The 15,744-nt window shown below is 31.7% G+C and overlaps 1 protein-coding gene across 1 annotated transcript in view; it reads left to right on the top strand.

Moving 5' to 3' along the window:
• CALCRL (calcitonin receptor-like) overlaps window positions 1–13,396 on the top strand; it is a 114,649-nt gene extending 101,253 nt beyond the window's left edge. The window contains exons 15-17 of the mRNA XM_012000076.1: window positions 4,521–4,739; window positions 4,889–4,930; window positions 10,136–13,396. Of these exons, the coding sequence (XP_011855466.1) occupies window positions 4,521–4,739; window positions 4,889–4,930; window positions 10,136–10,351 (477 nt within the window). The 3' untranslated portion in view covers window positions 10,352–13,396. The remainder of the gene's footprint in view (window positions 1–4,520; window positions 4,740–4,888; window positions 4,931–10,135) is intronic.
• The last annotated feature ends 2,348 nt before the right edge of the window (window positions 13,397–15,744 follow it).

The raw sequence follows: 15,744 nt of genomic DNA, 5'->3' as shown, positions 1-15,744 counted from the left end.
TTTATGGTTTTAGGTCTTACTTTTACATCTTTCATGCATCTTGAGTTAATTTTTGAATAAGGTGTAAGGAAGGGGTCCAGTTTCACTTTTCTGCATATGGCTAGCCAGTTTTCCCAACACCATTTATTTAATAGGGAATCCTTTCCCCATTGCTGGTTTTTGTCAGGTTTGTCAAAGATCAGATAGTTGTAGAAGTGTGGTGTTATTTCTGAGGCCTCTGTTCTGTTGCATTGGTTTATATACCTGTTTTGGTACCAGTACCATGCTGTTTTGGTTACTGTAGCCTTGTAGTATGGTTTGAAGTCAGGTAGCATGATGTCTCTAGCTTTGTTATTTTTGTTTAGGATTGCTTATTCTTGGCTATACAGACTCTTTTTTTTTTTGTTCCATATGAAACATGAAGTAGTTTTTTCTAATTCTGTGAAGAAAGTCAATAGTAGCTTGATGGGGATAGCATTGAATCTATAAATTACTTTGGGCAGTATGGTCATTTTTATGATATTGATTCTATGCATGAGCACGGAATGTTTTTTCATTTGTTTGTGTCCTCTCCTATTTCATTCAGCAGTGGTTTGTAGTTCTCCTTGAAGAGGTACTTCACTTCCCTTATAAGTTGTATTCCTAGATATTTTATTCTCTTTGTAGCATTTGTGAATGAGAGTTCACTCATGATTTAGCTCTCTGTTTGTCTATTACTATTGTATAGAAATGCTTGTGATTTTTTTTTTTTTTTTTTTTTTTTGAGACGGAGTCTCGCGCTGTGTCACCCAGGCTGGAGTGCAGTGGCGCGATCTCGGCTCACTGCAAGCTCCGCCTCCCAGGTTCACGCCATTCTCCTGCCTCAGCCTCCGAGCAGCTGGGACTACAGGCGCCCGCCACCTCGCCCGGCTAGTTTTTTGTATTTTTAGTAGAGACGGGGTTTCACCATGTTAGCCAGGATGGTCTCGATCTCCTGACCTCGTGATCCACCCGCCTCGGCCTCCCAAAGTGCTGGGATTACAGGCTTGAGCCACCGCGCCCGGCCAGAAATGCTTGTGATTTTTGCACATTGATTTCGTATCCTGAGACTTTGCTAAAGTTGCTTATCAGCTTAAGGAGTTTTTTGGCTGAGTCGATGGGGTTTTCTAAATATATAGTTATGTCATCTGCAAACAGAGACAATTTGACTTCCTCCCCTCCTATTCGAATACCCTTTATTTACAACTGCGATTAAGTTATCTATATGTGTGCTTGTGTGTGTATGTGATATTTTTCATGTAAAATTCAAAGCTTCCTCATTCTTATACTCTTTTAAAATACAGATATTCTATTATTTAACTATATTTGCTAGCTGCAGTTTAGTATGTGGCTGTGTTGGATCACTGTTCAAACCATTCTCAAAATGTATCATCGTTAAGCCATTCTTGTAGAATTTATTATGACTTTCCATAAAATTTTTTCATATATCTTAATGTAGATTATAGTGAAAATTTCAAAGGCAGAGGCACTTGCTTCCCTTCCTTCTCCTACATTCTAAGGGCATGAGTGACATACGTGTTTAAGTTGTACCCTGAGACTGCCTGGCTTTGCATTCTGTGCACAAAAGAGTCAGCACTGAATCCTGGCTCTATCACAGCTGCCTGTGTATCATCTCAGACCAAGTTTTCTGTTTTATTTTGTTTTTAACCTCTCTGTGTCTTTGTTTTCTCATTTGTAATGATGGAATAATAAGAATATATACCTCACAGGGTATTATAAGGATTAAATGAGATATTTTCTGTTAAGTGATTTGGCACATTTAGTGCATAGAATATTATAAATTCTTGAAAAAATGCCTTCAAAGTTTCTTCACTTGTAGTTTCTGCATGATACCATGCTTCCACTCTGAGGAGAGCTCAAATAAATTATAATGTATTATTGGGCTACTCAGGAGATTCCAGAACAAATGCAAGACAATATTTTATTACAAAAGATCTGGCTGCACAGAGGGATACATGATTCAGACTTCTAAATCAGTAAGGTTCAGGAAGTGAAAGCACCTAGCAAATGCAAAATGTAATATCATCTACACAACCCTTGGAAACATCTGTTCATATAAACTTTGAGGAAGAAGAGTGAGGATGAAATACAGGAATATAGCCCATCAAGCTGTAAGAAAAGAAGTGAACATCCACATTATTTGCCTAAAACTTTCCATTTTGTTGGCCTAAAACAACATTAGGAACCTATTTTTCTATCCAGATAAATAATTCTGTCCTTGTTTAAGCTCCAGAGCTCCTCTTTGGTCCTGGCCAATTCCAAGCTCCTGGGAGGAGCCCTAGTAATTTCTCTCATGGTTATCATATGGTTTTGCACAACTTTTATAAATAAGATATTTTAATCACAGGTCATTCCACTCAGACTTCCTCCATCACATTTCCACATGAGCAGGGTGGTACTGGAGTGACTACAGCATTTTTGAGATCCTGTTGAGGGGAAGTTGAGAGATGATACATTTAATTTGGGTTCAGTGAGATATTTAGGTGACTTCAGTGCATAGTTAAGTGATTGTTTGGGAATGACTTCCAGAAACTCTCCTACAGCCACTGTATAGATTTACCCTGCTTCCTGTCATGACCCAAGTGTGGTATTGTGTTATGAAAATAGCCTGACGTGCCTACTAGATGTGTAAACTTTATGAGTATGGCAGTTAAAGGTTTCTTCTTTTCTACTGAACTAGCTTTGCTTGAGGGTGGGAGAAATTCAGACATAGTTCTTCTAAAATTTAAAATTCTTCTTTAACTTTTGTTTAAAGTAAATGGAAATATTTACAGAAAATAAAGTAAGATGAGGGGATTATAATTCTCAAAACTATGTTTTGTGGAAAAATAGCATGGAAAATAGCATCAAATTCATTCTAAGATAATAATTTATAAAATAGTTAATAGAATAATTAACTCTATTGTCAACTGTAGTTTCTAGTTTCCCATTTTAAATCAGACTTGCCATTTGGAGAAGCACTTTGCATTTAAAATTTTTCATATAATTGGGATCTAAATTGCAATGTTTCTACTGTGTTTTATAACTTATGATTTAATGTATTAAGATTATAAAATATTCTATATTAAGCAGATAAAAGATTATTGTTATCTTTTTTTAAAGAGCAATGGATGCTTAGGAAGGGAATATATTAGGATGAATGGAATAACAGCTGACGTGTTCATTTGTTATGTTTCATTCTCACACCTGTTGAAATGGCTTAATCTGCTTTTGTCTTTATCGCATTTCTGTGTCTGCAAACATTGCTTTTCATAGATGTGTTTCCATTAGGATTATAGTGAACTGTATATTTTTCAAGCATATGTTCCATTAAATTTTCTAAAAATAGTGGAAGAATATTTTTATGCACGGTTACTTTTATGAGACGTGTCAATTTAGCAAATGCATGTTCTTTGTTATTTGTTTGCTATAATAAATGGGAAACTACTAGTTTTTGCAATTTTTAAACTGTGTGAATATAAATTATACTTGGTTAATAGTTTGAAAATTTAAGATTATTAAACAAAGGGCAGATGCTAGAACTAAGGGTGGGGAAAAAGCAAAGTGAATAGCAATTAGCCCCTATGGAGCTCTTCTGGAATTAATATTCATGATTCTATGGAAGGCATAAGGAATGGGCATAGAGAAAATGGACCAAAGTAAAAGATATAGAGTTGGGTGAAAATAAGAAAGAGATAAACTCTAACTTGGGTGAAAATAAGAAAAAGATAAACTTGTATTATGTGAGAGAAAGAGAAATAAATATGTTTCAGTAGGACACTGTTTGCTAAGTCACATTAGAGTGTCAAAGGTTTACGTCTCCCATCCAAAGAAACTACTGTCTCTTCGAGAAAGTTGTTAAGGCACAAAAATAGTGAATATTATGTCATTACAGGAGGTCTTATAGAATGTCAAATTATTTTAGCTCTAGAATGACCGGGGTTGAATATCAGCTGGTTCAAAGTTCCCTCATAAATAAAAGAGGATTACAGTGCTACTTTGGCGAGGTGTTTTAAAGATTATTGTTACAAGAAGAAACAGGAAAGTTTTTGGTTTGAAAATGAAAATGGTTATTATGGTATAATATACATTTAGAAAGTATGTCATATGGACATTATAAAGAGGGGATTCTTTAAAAATTAGCATTTTTCTATAAACAATTATTTTCTTTGATTTGAAAATGATCAAAAGCTTTAGATTTTAGACCACAGAATTTTTTTAATTGCATGTGAAAATGAGCTGAGAAAAACACTGAAATATTCCCCAACTGAATATGTTCCACAGTAATTATACCATAATTTAATTTTACTTTTTAAAAACTTGTTTAATAAAACTGATATACTTATTAAATTGATAAATCACAATTCCAAATATATAAATTAATATTTTAGGCAATAATACCCTTTAAAATATTCTTGTACATTAAAAATATTTTCAGATTTATACAATTGGAGATACTTGAATAATGCTTCTTAATATTAAATATGAAATGTTTTTCAGATGTCATTTTATTTTGTTTTTAGGTGAATCTTTTTTTCTTGTTAAATATTGTACGTGTTCTCATCACCAAGTTAAAAGTTACACACCAAGCAGAATCCAATCTCTACATGAAAGCTGTGAGAGCTACTCTTATCTTGGTGCCCTTGCTTGGCATTGAATTTGTGCTGATTCCATGGCGACCTGAAGGAAAGATTGCAGAGGAGGTATATGACTACATCATGCACATCCTTATGCACTTCCAGGTATGGCATTCTTGTTAAGAAGGCAGCTTGTGAAGTTTCGTATTAAATATACATATAACTTTAGTTTTACTCCTACTTGTACAGCTATTTGGTTACAAATACATGTATCTTTCCATTTGGATTCAGATCATTCTATTTTTCTTTTACAGGGTCTTTTGGTCTCTACCATTTTCTGCTTCTTTAATGGAGAGGTATGGTAATTTATTTTATTCCTTTTATTATTTTATATTTACTGTCTATCTATCCATGTATTTAAATGAGATAAAATTATAAACTCCCCAGGAACAACCATATTAAATTCTATTTCCATCAGGGAAAGAACCATAAAATCTCTTACCATAAGTTTAACTCGGGTTCTCAAATGCTCAGGTCATATTGGAGTTCAAAGCTAGGGAAAAGTCAACCTCACTTAAAAATATTTCAAAAGGTATTCATCTAGTCTTTTGAGGTACGTTTTGAGTCCCATTAAGTCTGAGCTTTTCCCGAGATACAGTGCTAGGCAATCCCAAATCTCATAGAACATATACACTGTGATAGGAAATAAGAAATAAGAAATAGGATCATCTCTTTTTTGCCAATCTTACAATGTAGCCCACAGAAGCAACTTTATGGCCAATACAAAAGGATTTTGAAAATTAAACTCTCGGTTATACAGGGAAGAAATTCAGTGGGTTAGGAAATTTAGAAGAGAATGCTCTAATTCATAACATGACCATGTACTCTTCGATACTTCTAGATTTTTATCCATGTGTTTCCTACTTGGGAAGTTTCAGGCATTTTGAAAACTGGTAACATATCTCTTATGCATACAAATGTGTTATAGCTCAGTAATTTGAGCTCTGCTGACTTAGCTCTTTATGTGTTTTTAATCTGCTCAACACAGTTTAACCTGTAGGAGGATTTTGGAAAAATTGAACAAAGCTTAGAAATCCAGACAGCAGCTGAGTGAGACACAGACACTTAATAACTGTGAAGCTTATCATAAAGCTTCAGATGGGGAACACTTGGGACCAGTTGGTAGAACCTATGATAACCATTCCTATAAAACAAATGAACATTGGAAATCATGCACACATCATTGAAAAACTGTAACATGTTATTTGCTCTTACTTAAGTAATATTTTTACTTCCTCATCTTGGCATATAATAAAATTCAATGTTTAGTTTTTAATTAAAATATATTTCAAGTTCAACACATAGGTATTTATTTATATTATCATTTATTTTATCTATATTTATTTGTAATGAGGTGTAGAATTGTCACACATTGTAGACTATATTTCATACCTTTAAGTGGTACTTCCATAATTCTTCTGCTATACACAAGACAAGAGCAACTTTTTCTGAAATCAATGAGAAGCATAGACAGAGAATGCAGTTACAAAAAATAGATAAATCATTTGTTTGATAGTAAAATTCTAATAGATTTTATTAAATACCTCTATAAATTTAATGTTATATACACTGAATTAGACAATCCTAAATGCCACTTTTATAGGATGTAATAATTAAATATAGATGAGAGTGATACGGACAACATGGTAAAGAACGTGCATGAAATAGGAAAAGTAGACCTCTGTATCTACAGAAACAGATATTAATTCTATAAAGTAATTTTTAAATATTTAAAACACACTCACTAGTAAAATATTTTGTAATAGGAGGCAGTGAAGAACAAACACAGCAATGCATTTAGACACCAAAGATGCTACTTTTCATCTTGGCTGTGATACTTTGGCAAATGCTGGCAAACTTCAGGAGCCTGTGTCTATCTTTCTTAAAAGGAAATTAAAGCAAGTTCTCTACACAGGTCTCAGAAAAATAAATACAGGCTAATAAAGATGAAGTTTTTAGCACCATGCCCCACTTCATTAGATACTCAGCATACTCATTATTTGATTTGTCAAATCACTTATTTTCAAAAATGCATGTGCAAACAGGAACATTAATCATTTTGGACCAAAATCCCAAATTGGCCCTTTTATTTAGAAAGAGTGCCTAGGGAATATCTAAAGTAATGCCTAACACTCCTGTTACACTCGATCTGTGTAAACAAAAGGGACACAGAACCTTGATCTTCTGCCATGTCCTAAAATTGAGAAAATTTTGACATTGGAAAATTATAATAATACAAAATCTTTGAGCTAGGCTCTTGCCAAATCTTTCGGTTCCTCACAACATTCTAATATCTGTTCCTTTTCTTCATCTCTGGAGACAAAATCCCTGCTTGAGTATGATTCATTTCTCAACTTAAGAAATACTATGATCCCTCCCTTTTTGTCTCAATGCCTCTTACTTTTTCCCACTCTCATAACATGAAGAAACAACTGCCAAATTTATTTTGTTCCAACTATGTCATGCACTTCTTAAAATCATTTGCTCAGGCTTAGTTTCCTTCTTGTTTTCCATATTAGGTCAAATGCCTGCCTTTAGTTTAATATTTGTGTTTTTTTCTCTCCCACCTTTTATGTACTTTTTAGCCAACATCTTGCTATTAGCATTTCTCACTAGTTAAATAAATGTGGCTTAACAAGTGCTTGGATTACTTTCATTTTATCCCTAGTGCCCTCAGACAAAAATGTGCACTGTGATCATAAACTAAGGACTCTAGTCATCAGAAGGTTATATTTAACACCACCTGAGGGTAGATATTCAATCAGATGTTCAAAAAAGATTTGTTGACAACAATTAAACCCAAATCCTTTAATGAGAACTAGGCAGACTTTTAATAAAAGCTTCGTATTGATTCACATTAAGGAGTATAAAATTGGTTGCTTATTGGGTGTTAATGGGTATATAAAGTTGTAGTGTCACATTCTAAATATTTGCCTTACTACTTATATCATGGTCATGCATAAACAATAAAAACATTCATATCTTTAACAACACCCAGCTATCTTCCCTTACAATGGAAATTTGCTTGTTACTCTTCCCCATTGATTTTTTTCTCATTAAAAGTTTATTAAGAGTAACTGCTTTAATGTTGTATTTAACAGGTGTGATATTGTATTAGAGGAAGCAGAAGAAAAATATAACATCCTTATAGCAAATAACATAAACAAATAAGTCTACAAGGCCTGTGGATCTTTAATTAGGTTTATTTTTAACTATAGTAAGACCCCACAGTTCAGGAAATTGGCTTTCTATGGTTTTTCTGATGATTTAGTTGCAAGGAAGAAATAGAGTGATGACCTTAATCAAAGTAGATATTTTAAGAGCAAACAGTCATATATTTCAATAGCCATTTTCCTTCCAAATTGAATTTAAACTTTCGTTTTTAAGACTATAAGTACTAGATTCACAGCTAAGATATTATTTTCTGTCAGCTTTTTCTCAACCATTATACAGAATTTTTTATACAAAGCTATATGCCACTTCCCCTCAACCAGAAATTATATTGTTTATGTACTCAACCAATTCAGCATTTAGTAACAAAATGAGAAGAAATTTATGAAACAAAAAATAAGGATAAAAAAATATATATTATCAGATGTATCTAGGTAATTGGTCAATGGTCATTTTTATTTTGAATCTCTGAATATGTATTTAAAATTCACAGTCTGAAGCCATTCAATTTTTAGTTTGCTCATGATTTTGAGGTGGTTACATAGCAGATGTTATTTTTAGATTATCTTAATTTAGATATTTTATTTGGAGGATTTAGAATTACATTACTAAATTGAGAGGAAAGTTTAATTTTTGCAAGATAAATAAATTTGTTGCCTTATAAATGCTTTTATTTTCAAAGCACATTTACATGAATATAAATTATTTTCTTCAGATATGTTTACCATATATTTTTTAACTGAATTTGAAAGTCCTGAAGTTACTGAACTTCATCATCATGTAACTTTTAGTACGAAGTAATTTCATTTTAGTTATATAATTTTTGAACTATACCGTAGAGCGAAACTAACTGGTAATTTTAATACCTCATTTAATTTTACCTAAATACATTGTTGGCTTTATGTTTGCTCCTTCTTTTTTTCTACATGAAACGAGACAATAAACTTTGGGTTTAAGTGACAGAATATAAGATACTTTAACAGGAACTCTGAAGTATCCTGTAAAGCTGCAGACATCCTGGAACACCTATTTTCTATAGAATGTTTGTAATTGCAGGAATTGAAGTTTTATGTGTGTGCGTGTGTGTGTGTGTGTGTGTTTTAACCCATTAGACTAGGAAATAACAAGAAAGAAGTAAACCCTTTCTAAAGATTTAATATTGATTTGTATACATGGATATGGTGAAGAGAAAGTTGAGGAATTCTATATAAGTAGTACGAAGTTAAACAATTATACATGAGTACGTAGAAAATGAATTACCAGAAAATTGCTGTGAGATGCTCAGATTCCCTTTGGAAAAGCACTGAAAGAGTCAAAGAACAATAGAGAGCTTGGGGAAGACCATTCAAAGCAAACCCACTCTGGGCAGATATAGATTGGGTCACAGGGATTTGGCAAACACATTCATAACCTAGAAGGAGGCTGCTCCAAGACAGTGTGCCCACTCATCAGACCTGAAAAAGTCCAGGTACTTGAGCTAGAGATGTTTTTAAATATTCTCATTTGTGCCCATTGACTGACAATGAAGAAAATTCACTCTCGCGCCTTACATTCGATTATTACCAGTATTTTACTGTATAGGACCCACCTACCCCTGATCTCTAGCTTCAAACAGAGGGGAAGGAAGTCATTAAACTGCAAATTCATTCAGCAGAAGAGGATTCAAATATGTAAAAGTGGAGTGGTTACATTCCTAAATTTATTTTTCACAATATTCACCAGATGTGTAATTATTTGTTCAACACTTTTCTTTCCTCTATGTAGTAAGCTCCATGAGGACAAATATCATGCTCCCTTTTTTAGAATGTAGCGCAATTTCTGGCATATGGGAATCACTCAAAAACAAACGTTGCTGCTATTGCCCTGCTGCTGCTGATGATGATGATTTGTATTCTCCGTATCCTAACTTCTTTTCTTTTGTATATCTTTCTCTAATCCTGTCACGAATTGTCTTCTCATTCTATTAATAAAGACATTAATATAAAACTTGATGTTGTACATGAAATCTTGTAAATGGGGGTCCAGATTACCTATTTGTTTGGCAACAATGAATACATATGCATTATAAAAGCTTTGAAGACAAAACATGGCATGAAAAATATCAATGGAATGTAAAGTACGATGTAATTGTAATACATTTCCTAATGTAAAGATGGTACACTTAAGTTTTTTAAATTAAGTAAGAAAATGAAGCTATATTATTCACTAATTAACATAACTTGTTTTAAAAAAGCTCTTCTCCAAGACCTATTTAATTGTGCTTCAAAAACAATGTCTTCATTTCAATTAATGGGTTGCTCTTGTTCTTTCTGTTTCTTTTTGATTGATAGGTTCAAGCAATTCTGAGAAGAAACTGGAATCAATACAAAATCCAATTTGGAAACAGCTTTTCCAACTCAGAAGCTCTTCGTAGTGCGTCTTACACAGTGTCAACAATCAGTGACGGTCCAGGTTATAGTCATGACTGTCCTAGTGAACACTTAAATGGGAAAAGCATCCATGATATTGAAAATATTGTCTTAAAACCAGAAAATTTATATAATTGAAAATAGAAGGATGGTTGTCTGACTGTTTTGTGCCACTCCTAACTCAAGGACTTGGATCCATGACTCTAAAGCCAGAAGACTTCAATATTAAATGGCTTTTTGAATATCATAAAGAAAAGCCTCACATGAAATTGGTAGTGTGTTGATAAGAGTGTAATATCCAGCTGTAAGTGGGAAAAAAGAAATCCTGGTTTGTAATATTTGCCAGTAAATACTCCCACTATGCCTGATGTGACACTACTAACCTGACATCACCAAGTGTGGAATTGGAGAAAAGCACAATCAACTTTTCTGAGCTGGTGTAAGCCAGCTCCAGCACACCATTGCATGAATTCACAAACAAATGACTGTAAAAGTAAATATACATGTTGGGCATGATTCTACCCTTATTGCCCCAAGAGACCTAGTGAAGGCCTATAGACATGAAGGGAAAATTAGCTTTTAGTTTTAAAACTCTTTATCCCATCTTGATTGGGGCAGTTGACATTTTATTTTGCCCACAGAGAGTGCTGTAGTCCTTTTTGTAATGACCCTCTCAAATGGACAATACCAGAAGTGAATTATCTCTGCTGGCTTTCTTTTCTCTATGAAAAGCAACTGAGTACAATTGTTATGATCTACTCATTTGCTGACACATCAGTTATATCTTGTGGCATATCCATTGTCGAAATTTGATGAACAGGATGTATAATATGCAATCCTACTTCTATATCATTAAGAAAACATCTTAGTTGATGCTACAGAACACCTTGTCAACTTCTTCCTGTTTTACCACACAGTGGGAGGGAATTCGTACCTGTAAATATACATTTTGTCCCTTCCATTTCTACTGTAGAAACAAATTAGCAATCATTTTATATAAGGAAAATCAATGAAGGATTTCTTATTTTCTTGGAATTTTGTAAAAAGAAATTGTGAGAAATGAGCGTGTAAATACTCCATTATTTTATTTTACAGTCTCAAATCAAATACATACCACCTAGGTAATTTTTAAAGCAAATATATAATGCAACAATGTGTGCATGTTAATATCTGATACTGTATCTGGGCTGATTTTTTAAATAAAATAGAGTCTGGAATTCTATATTTGGTGACTATTTTAAAGACAACCAGATGCCAGCATCAGAAGTCTGAGAACTAAGAGAACAGAAACATCTATCATAAGACATATTTATTTTAAAAACACAAGGTCACTATTTTATTGAATATATTTGTTTTGATGACTCATACCTTAATAATGGGTGTGTTTGACATATTTCTTTTTTCATTTTGACAATGAACTCACATTCTAATCCAGAAATTTTAAACAACTACTGTGATAAATACCAATCTGCTACTTGTATAGATTTTACCCCATTAAAATATTACTTTACTGACTTTCACTATATGAAGATACATAGCTTTGGAAATGTCCCAGGTTATTCAAGAAATATAAAAAAAAGAGGGACACAATATATATCATATACAATGCTTTAATATTTTAATAGAGCTACTGTATATAATACAAATCAGGGAAATACTTGAATATATCATTGAGAAAAAATTATTGTCAGATCTTATTGAATTATTGTCAGACCTTATTAAATAAAGATAGAAGAAAACCTTGCTAATGAACTAAAGTGAAATTTATATGGGATTCAGTTTCTCTAATGTTATTTTCCACTGAAATCTCTGAAGAACAAGAATGACTTCAATTAGTAAAAGTCAATTTTGGGAAAATCATGTGTATCTCTATTTTAAGTGTGTCAATCTGCTTAAAATGGATGAAACTAATGAATTACTCATCATAAGTTGTTTCTTAAGCTGTCAATAGATGGTGAGTTCAGAACTTATTTGAAATTGCTAAGAAAAATTATCTAAATGAGTAAGAATTAACATATAGAATGGTCTGGTCAGTACATTCATAATTTATGCATGAAAAAGTATTGTTTTGTTTCAAACATGAATTTCATAGCGAGCTGCCATAGAAAGGAACGCAGGCTGTTCTGGACCTTTAACTGCCTACATTATACAAAAATTCATTTCAATAAACTCAATTATTAGCTATTTATTATTCAAAGACCCATATTTAAATCCTTTGCTGACCATGTTGACATATATCAGCCTTCTTCTAGACAAACTGTCAAGTCAACCATCTTGACAGTAGACATTAAAAAATGTTGAATTATCAGAGATTATATTAAAATGAACATGTAATTTTCAAGTATTTTTGTTGTGCTTTCATAATATCAATTCTAGATCAGATTTATTTTATAGCCAGGGTTTATCTGTTGTAAAGTCTTGAGGAGTAGCAGTCATTCATGTTTAATCACTGTTAGTTTTATACTCATGTATTTTTAGAAGAATTTTAAATGTTAGATTCCTCAAAAGCTGAATGCTACTTAATACCTTTGTATCATACTCATAAAGCAAAGTAAATCTGACACTTTTTTAAAGCAAACTTCTTTGCTGTCAAAAAATAAATTTGGGGAATTTCTAGCTTTTAAAATGTAGATTTGTCATTTTACTGTGATTACTTGTGAAAGTCATATTTTAATTTTCTAAATTGTAATTTGTCATTTTCTTTCCGTTAATTTCCAATGCATTTATTCATAAAATATTCATTCTTGAATGCAGTGTTTGTTTAAATGTAATCCAATGTACATAGAATTAGTGGTGGCTATAGTGCTGTATTTATTGCTTATAAATTTTTTAAAATGTGAACTTACTTTTAATTTTCTCTGGATTTTAATCTGCTAGTAGAAACCACTAGTTATCTGTAAAAATATATTCAAGATATTCTGATCAATTGTAACAATTTATGTTATGCCTACTTAGAGTATATCTCTATTTTTGATTGTATGAAAATATTAAAGTTATGAGTTAAAGTTTATTTCCATTGATATTTACTAGAGTGCCAAATAATCTAATTTATAAACATAATTCTTACATTAATCAATGGGCTACTTCTCAAAATTAACAAATCTCTTAACAAAATATCTCTTTTGCCTTCTTTAAAGTCTTCAGTAAACCAGTAAATGAATTCAATAAACCAATTAAGAAAAAGTCATGATTTGTTTTCCAAACTAAAAAAATCCAAATATACTACAATGGATGCAAACTCCTTCTTATGCTGAAAGAAGAAAAAGGATGTCTCAAAATAAGAAAATGTTCAGAAGTTCATCTCCTTTATCTACTATATTTCATTTTGTAGTTTTGTTTAAATATTAGAAGGAAAAATAAGTATTTAAAGGTAATTTTTAAAGAGGGCATATTCATGGCTCTCACACAAATATAAAATGAAAATGTTTCAAAGATTTTGTTTAACTTATTAATTAATGAAGGAACAAGTAAGATGTTACAACAATTCAAAGGAGAATTCAAAATATCACACTTATATGAGAATATTAAAAATGCTGAAATAAACTTATCAGTAAGTGCAAAACCACTCTATCCTTAGGACAATAATCAGTTGCATTCCACTTAATAATTAATTTTTATTTTTATGATCAAGAATAATGTACATCATTATCTGTTTTCTGGAAAAAACGCCCATTTAAAACACTTGCATTTTTTTCTTTTTTAAGAACACATTTTATTTACTGTCAATTACATGGCATACGTTAAAAAATTTCTTCTTTTTTTTTCTTTTTTAAGAACACATTTTATTTACTGTCAATTACATGGCATAACATTTTTTCTTACAATCTCTCCTCTTGTGATTATACTAATCTGCAAGAAAGAATATTCTTGATTAAAAATATTGCTAGTTTCATAAGGTTTGGCCTATTGTTGAAACAGGTACATGAGAGTGTTAATTACAATATAGACCTCCTCAAGTTGGTTTTACAAATCTAGAAACATACTGCACATTTTAACAGCTTCATTGAGATATACTTCACATATCATATAATATTTCATATTCAAAGCAGTTTTTAGTATATTAGCAGAGTATATTTTAATATATCCATAGAGACATGCTACCATCACCAGTCAATTTCATTATTTTTTTATAACTTTGAGAAGAAACAGTGTATCCTTTAGCCATCACTTCTCTATCCCTCTATCCCTACTTTCATTCCAGCTATAAACACAACTAGTTTACATTCTGTCTCAAAAGATTTCCCTAGACTTTCATATAAATGTAATCTATAGTGTGTGACCTTTTGTGACTAAATGATTTCACTTATAATGTTTTTAAAATTCCTTCATGTTTTGGCATGTATCAGTGTTTCCTTTTATTCTATCGGGTGAACATACCACATTTTATTTATTAATTTGTCTGTCGATGGATGTTTGTTTTGCTTTTACCTTTTGGCTATTATAAATAATATACCTATAAACATTTGTTTGCAAGTTTTTGTTTGTACACAGTTTTCATTTCTTTTCAGGAATTTTGCAAATCAGCCAGATCATTTTACATTCCCACCAGCAGTGTATGAAGGGTTCTGAATTCTCCATTTCTCTCAACACTTGTTATTACCTGTTATTTTTATTTTAGACATCCTAATGGATGTGAAATGGTATCTTGTAGTTAAATTTGCATTTCTCTGATGGTTAAAGATGTCAAGCATCTTTTCATATGTTTATTGGCCATGTGTAACCTTCTTTGGAGGAATACCTATTCAGATTCTTGGTCCATTATTAATTTGGTTGTCTTCTTATTTACATATATATATATACTCACACACTATAGGTCTCTTTTCAGATAATTTGCAAATACTTTCTCCCATTCTGTGAATTGTCTTGTCCCTTTCTTAATTGTGTCCTTTGATGCATAAAAGGTAACATTTATTAAGTACATTTTTTCTTTGTCGCTCATGCTTTTAGTGTCACATCTAAGAATCCTTAGCCAAATTCAAAATCATGAAGATTTACTCCTATACAATCTTCTAAGGAATTTATAGATTTGCTTATATATTTAGGTCATTGACTCATTTTGAGTTAATTTTTGTATGTGGTGTGAGGTAAGGGTCTAGCTTCATATATTTTTGCATGTGGCTATTTTGTTCTAGGATCATTTGTTGCAAAGACCATTTTCCCCATTGAAAGGTCTTGGTATCCTTATCAAAAAACAATCAGCCATAGATTCATGGGTTTATTTTAAAATTCTATTTCATTTATATATATATATATGTCTATCCTTGTGCTCAAACCACACTGTTATTATTACCTTTGCTTTGTAGTGAGTTTGAAATCAGAAAGTATGAATTCTTCTATTTTATTCTTCTTTTCCACAATTGTTTTTGCTATTCTGGATCTCTTGTAGAATATACTAAATACATACTATAGTATATATACTATAAATATGAATATAAAATATAAATATATAATATATTTGGTATATATAATATATAAATTATACATATATTATATATTTGTATGTAATATATACATTATATATTTAGTATATA

The sequence above is a fragment of the Mandrillus leucophaeus genome, unplaced genomic scaffold, assembly GCF_000951045.1.
Source record: "Mandrillus leucophaeus isolate KB7577 unplaced genomic scaffold, Mleu.le_1.0 Scaffold615, whole genome shotgun sequence".
NCBI classification, from domain to species: Eukaryota; Metazoa; Chordata; class Mammalia; order Primates; family Cercopithecidae; genus Mandrillus; species Mandrillus leucophaeus.
Note: the sequence above shows the minus strand (reverse complement) of the source record. Positions and strands in the feature narration are given on the sequence as shown.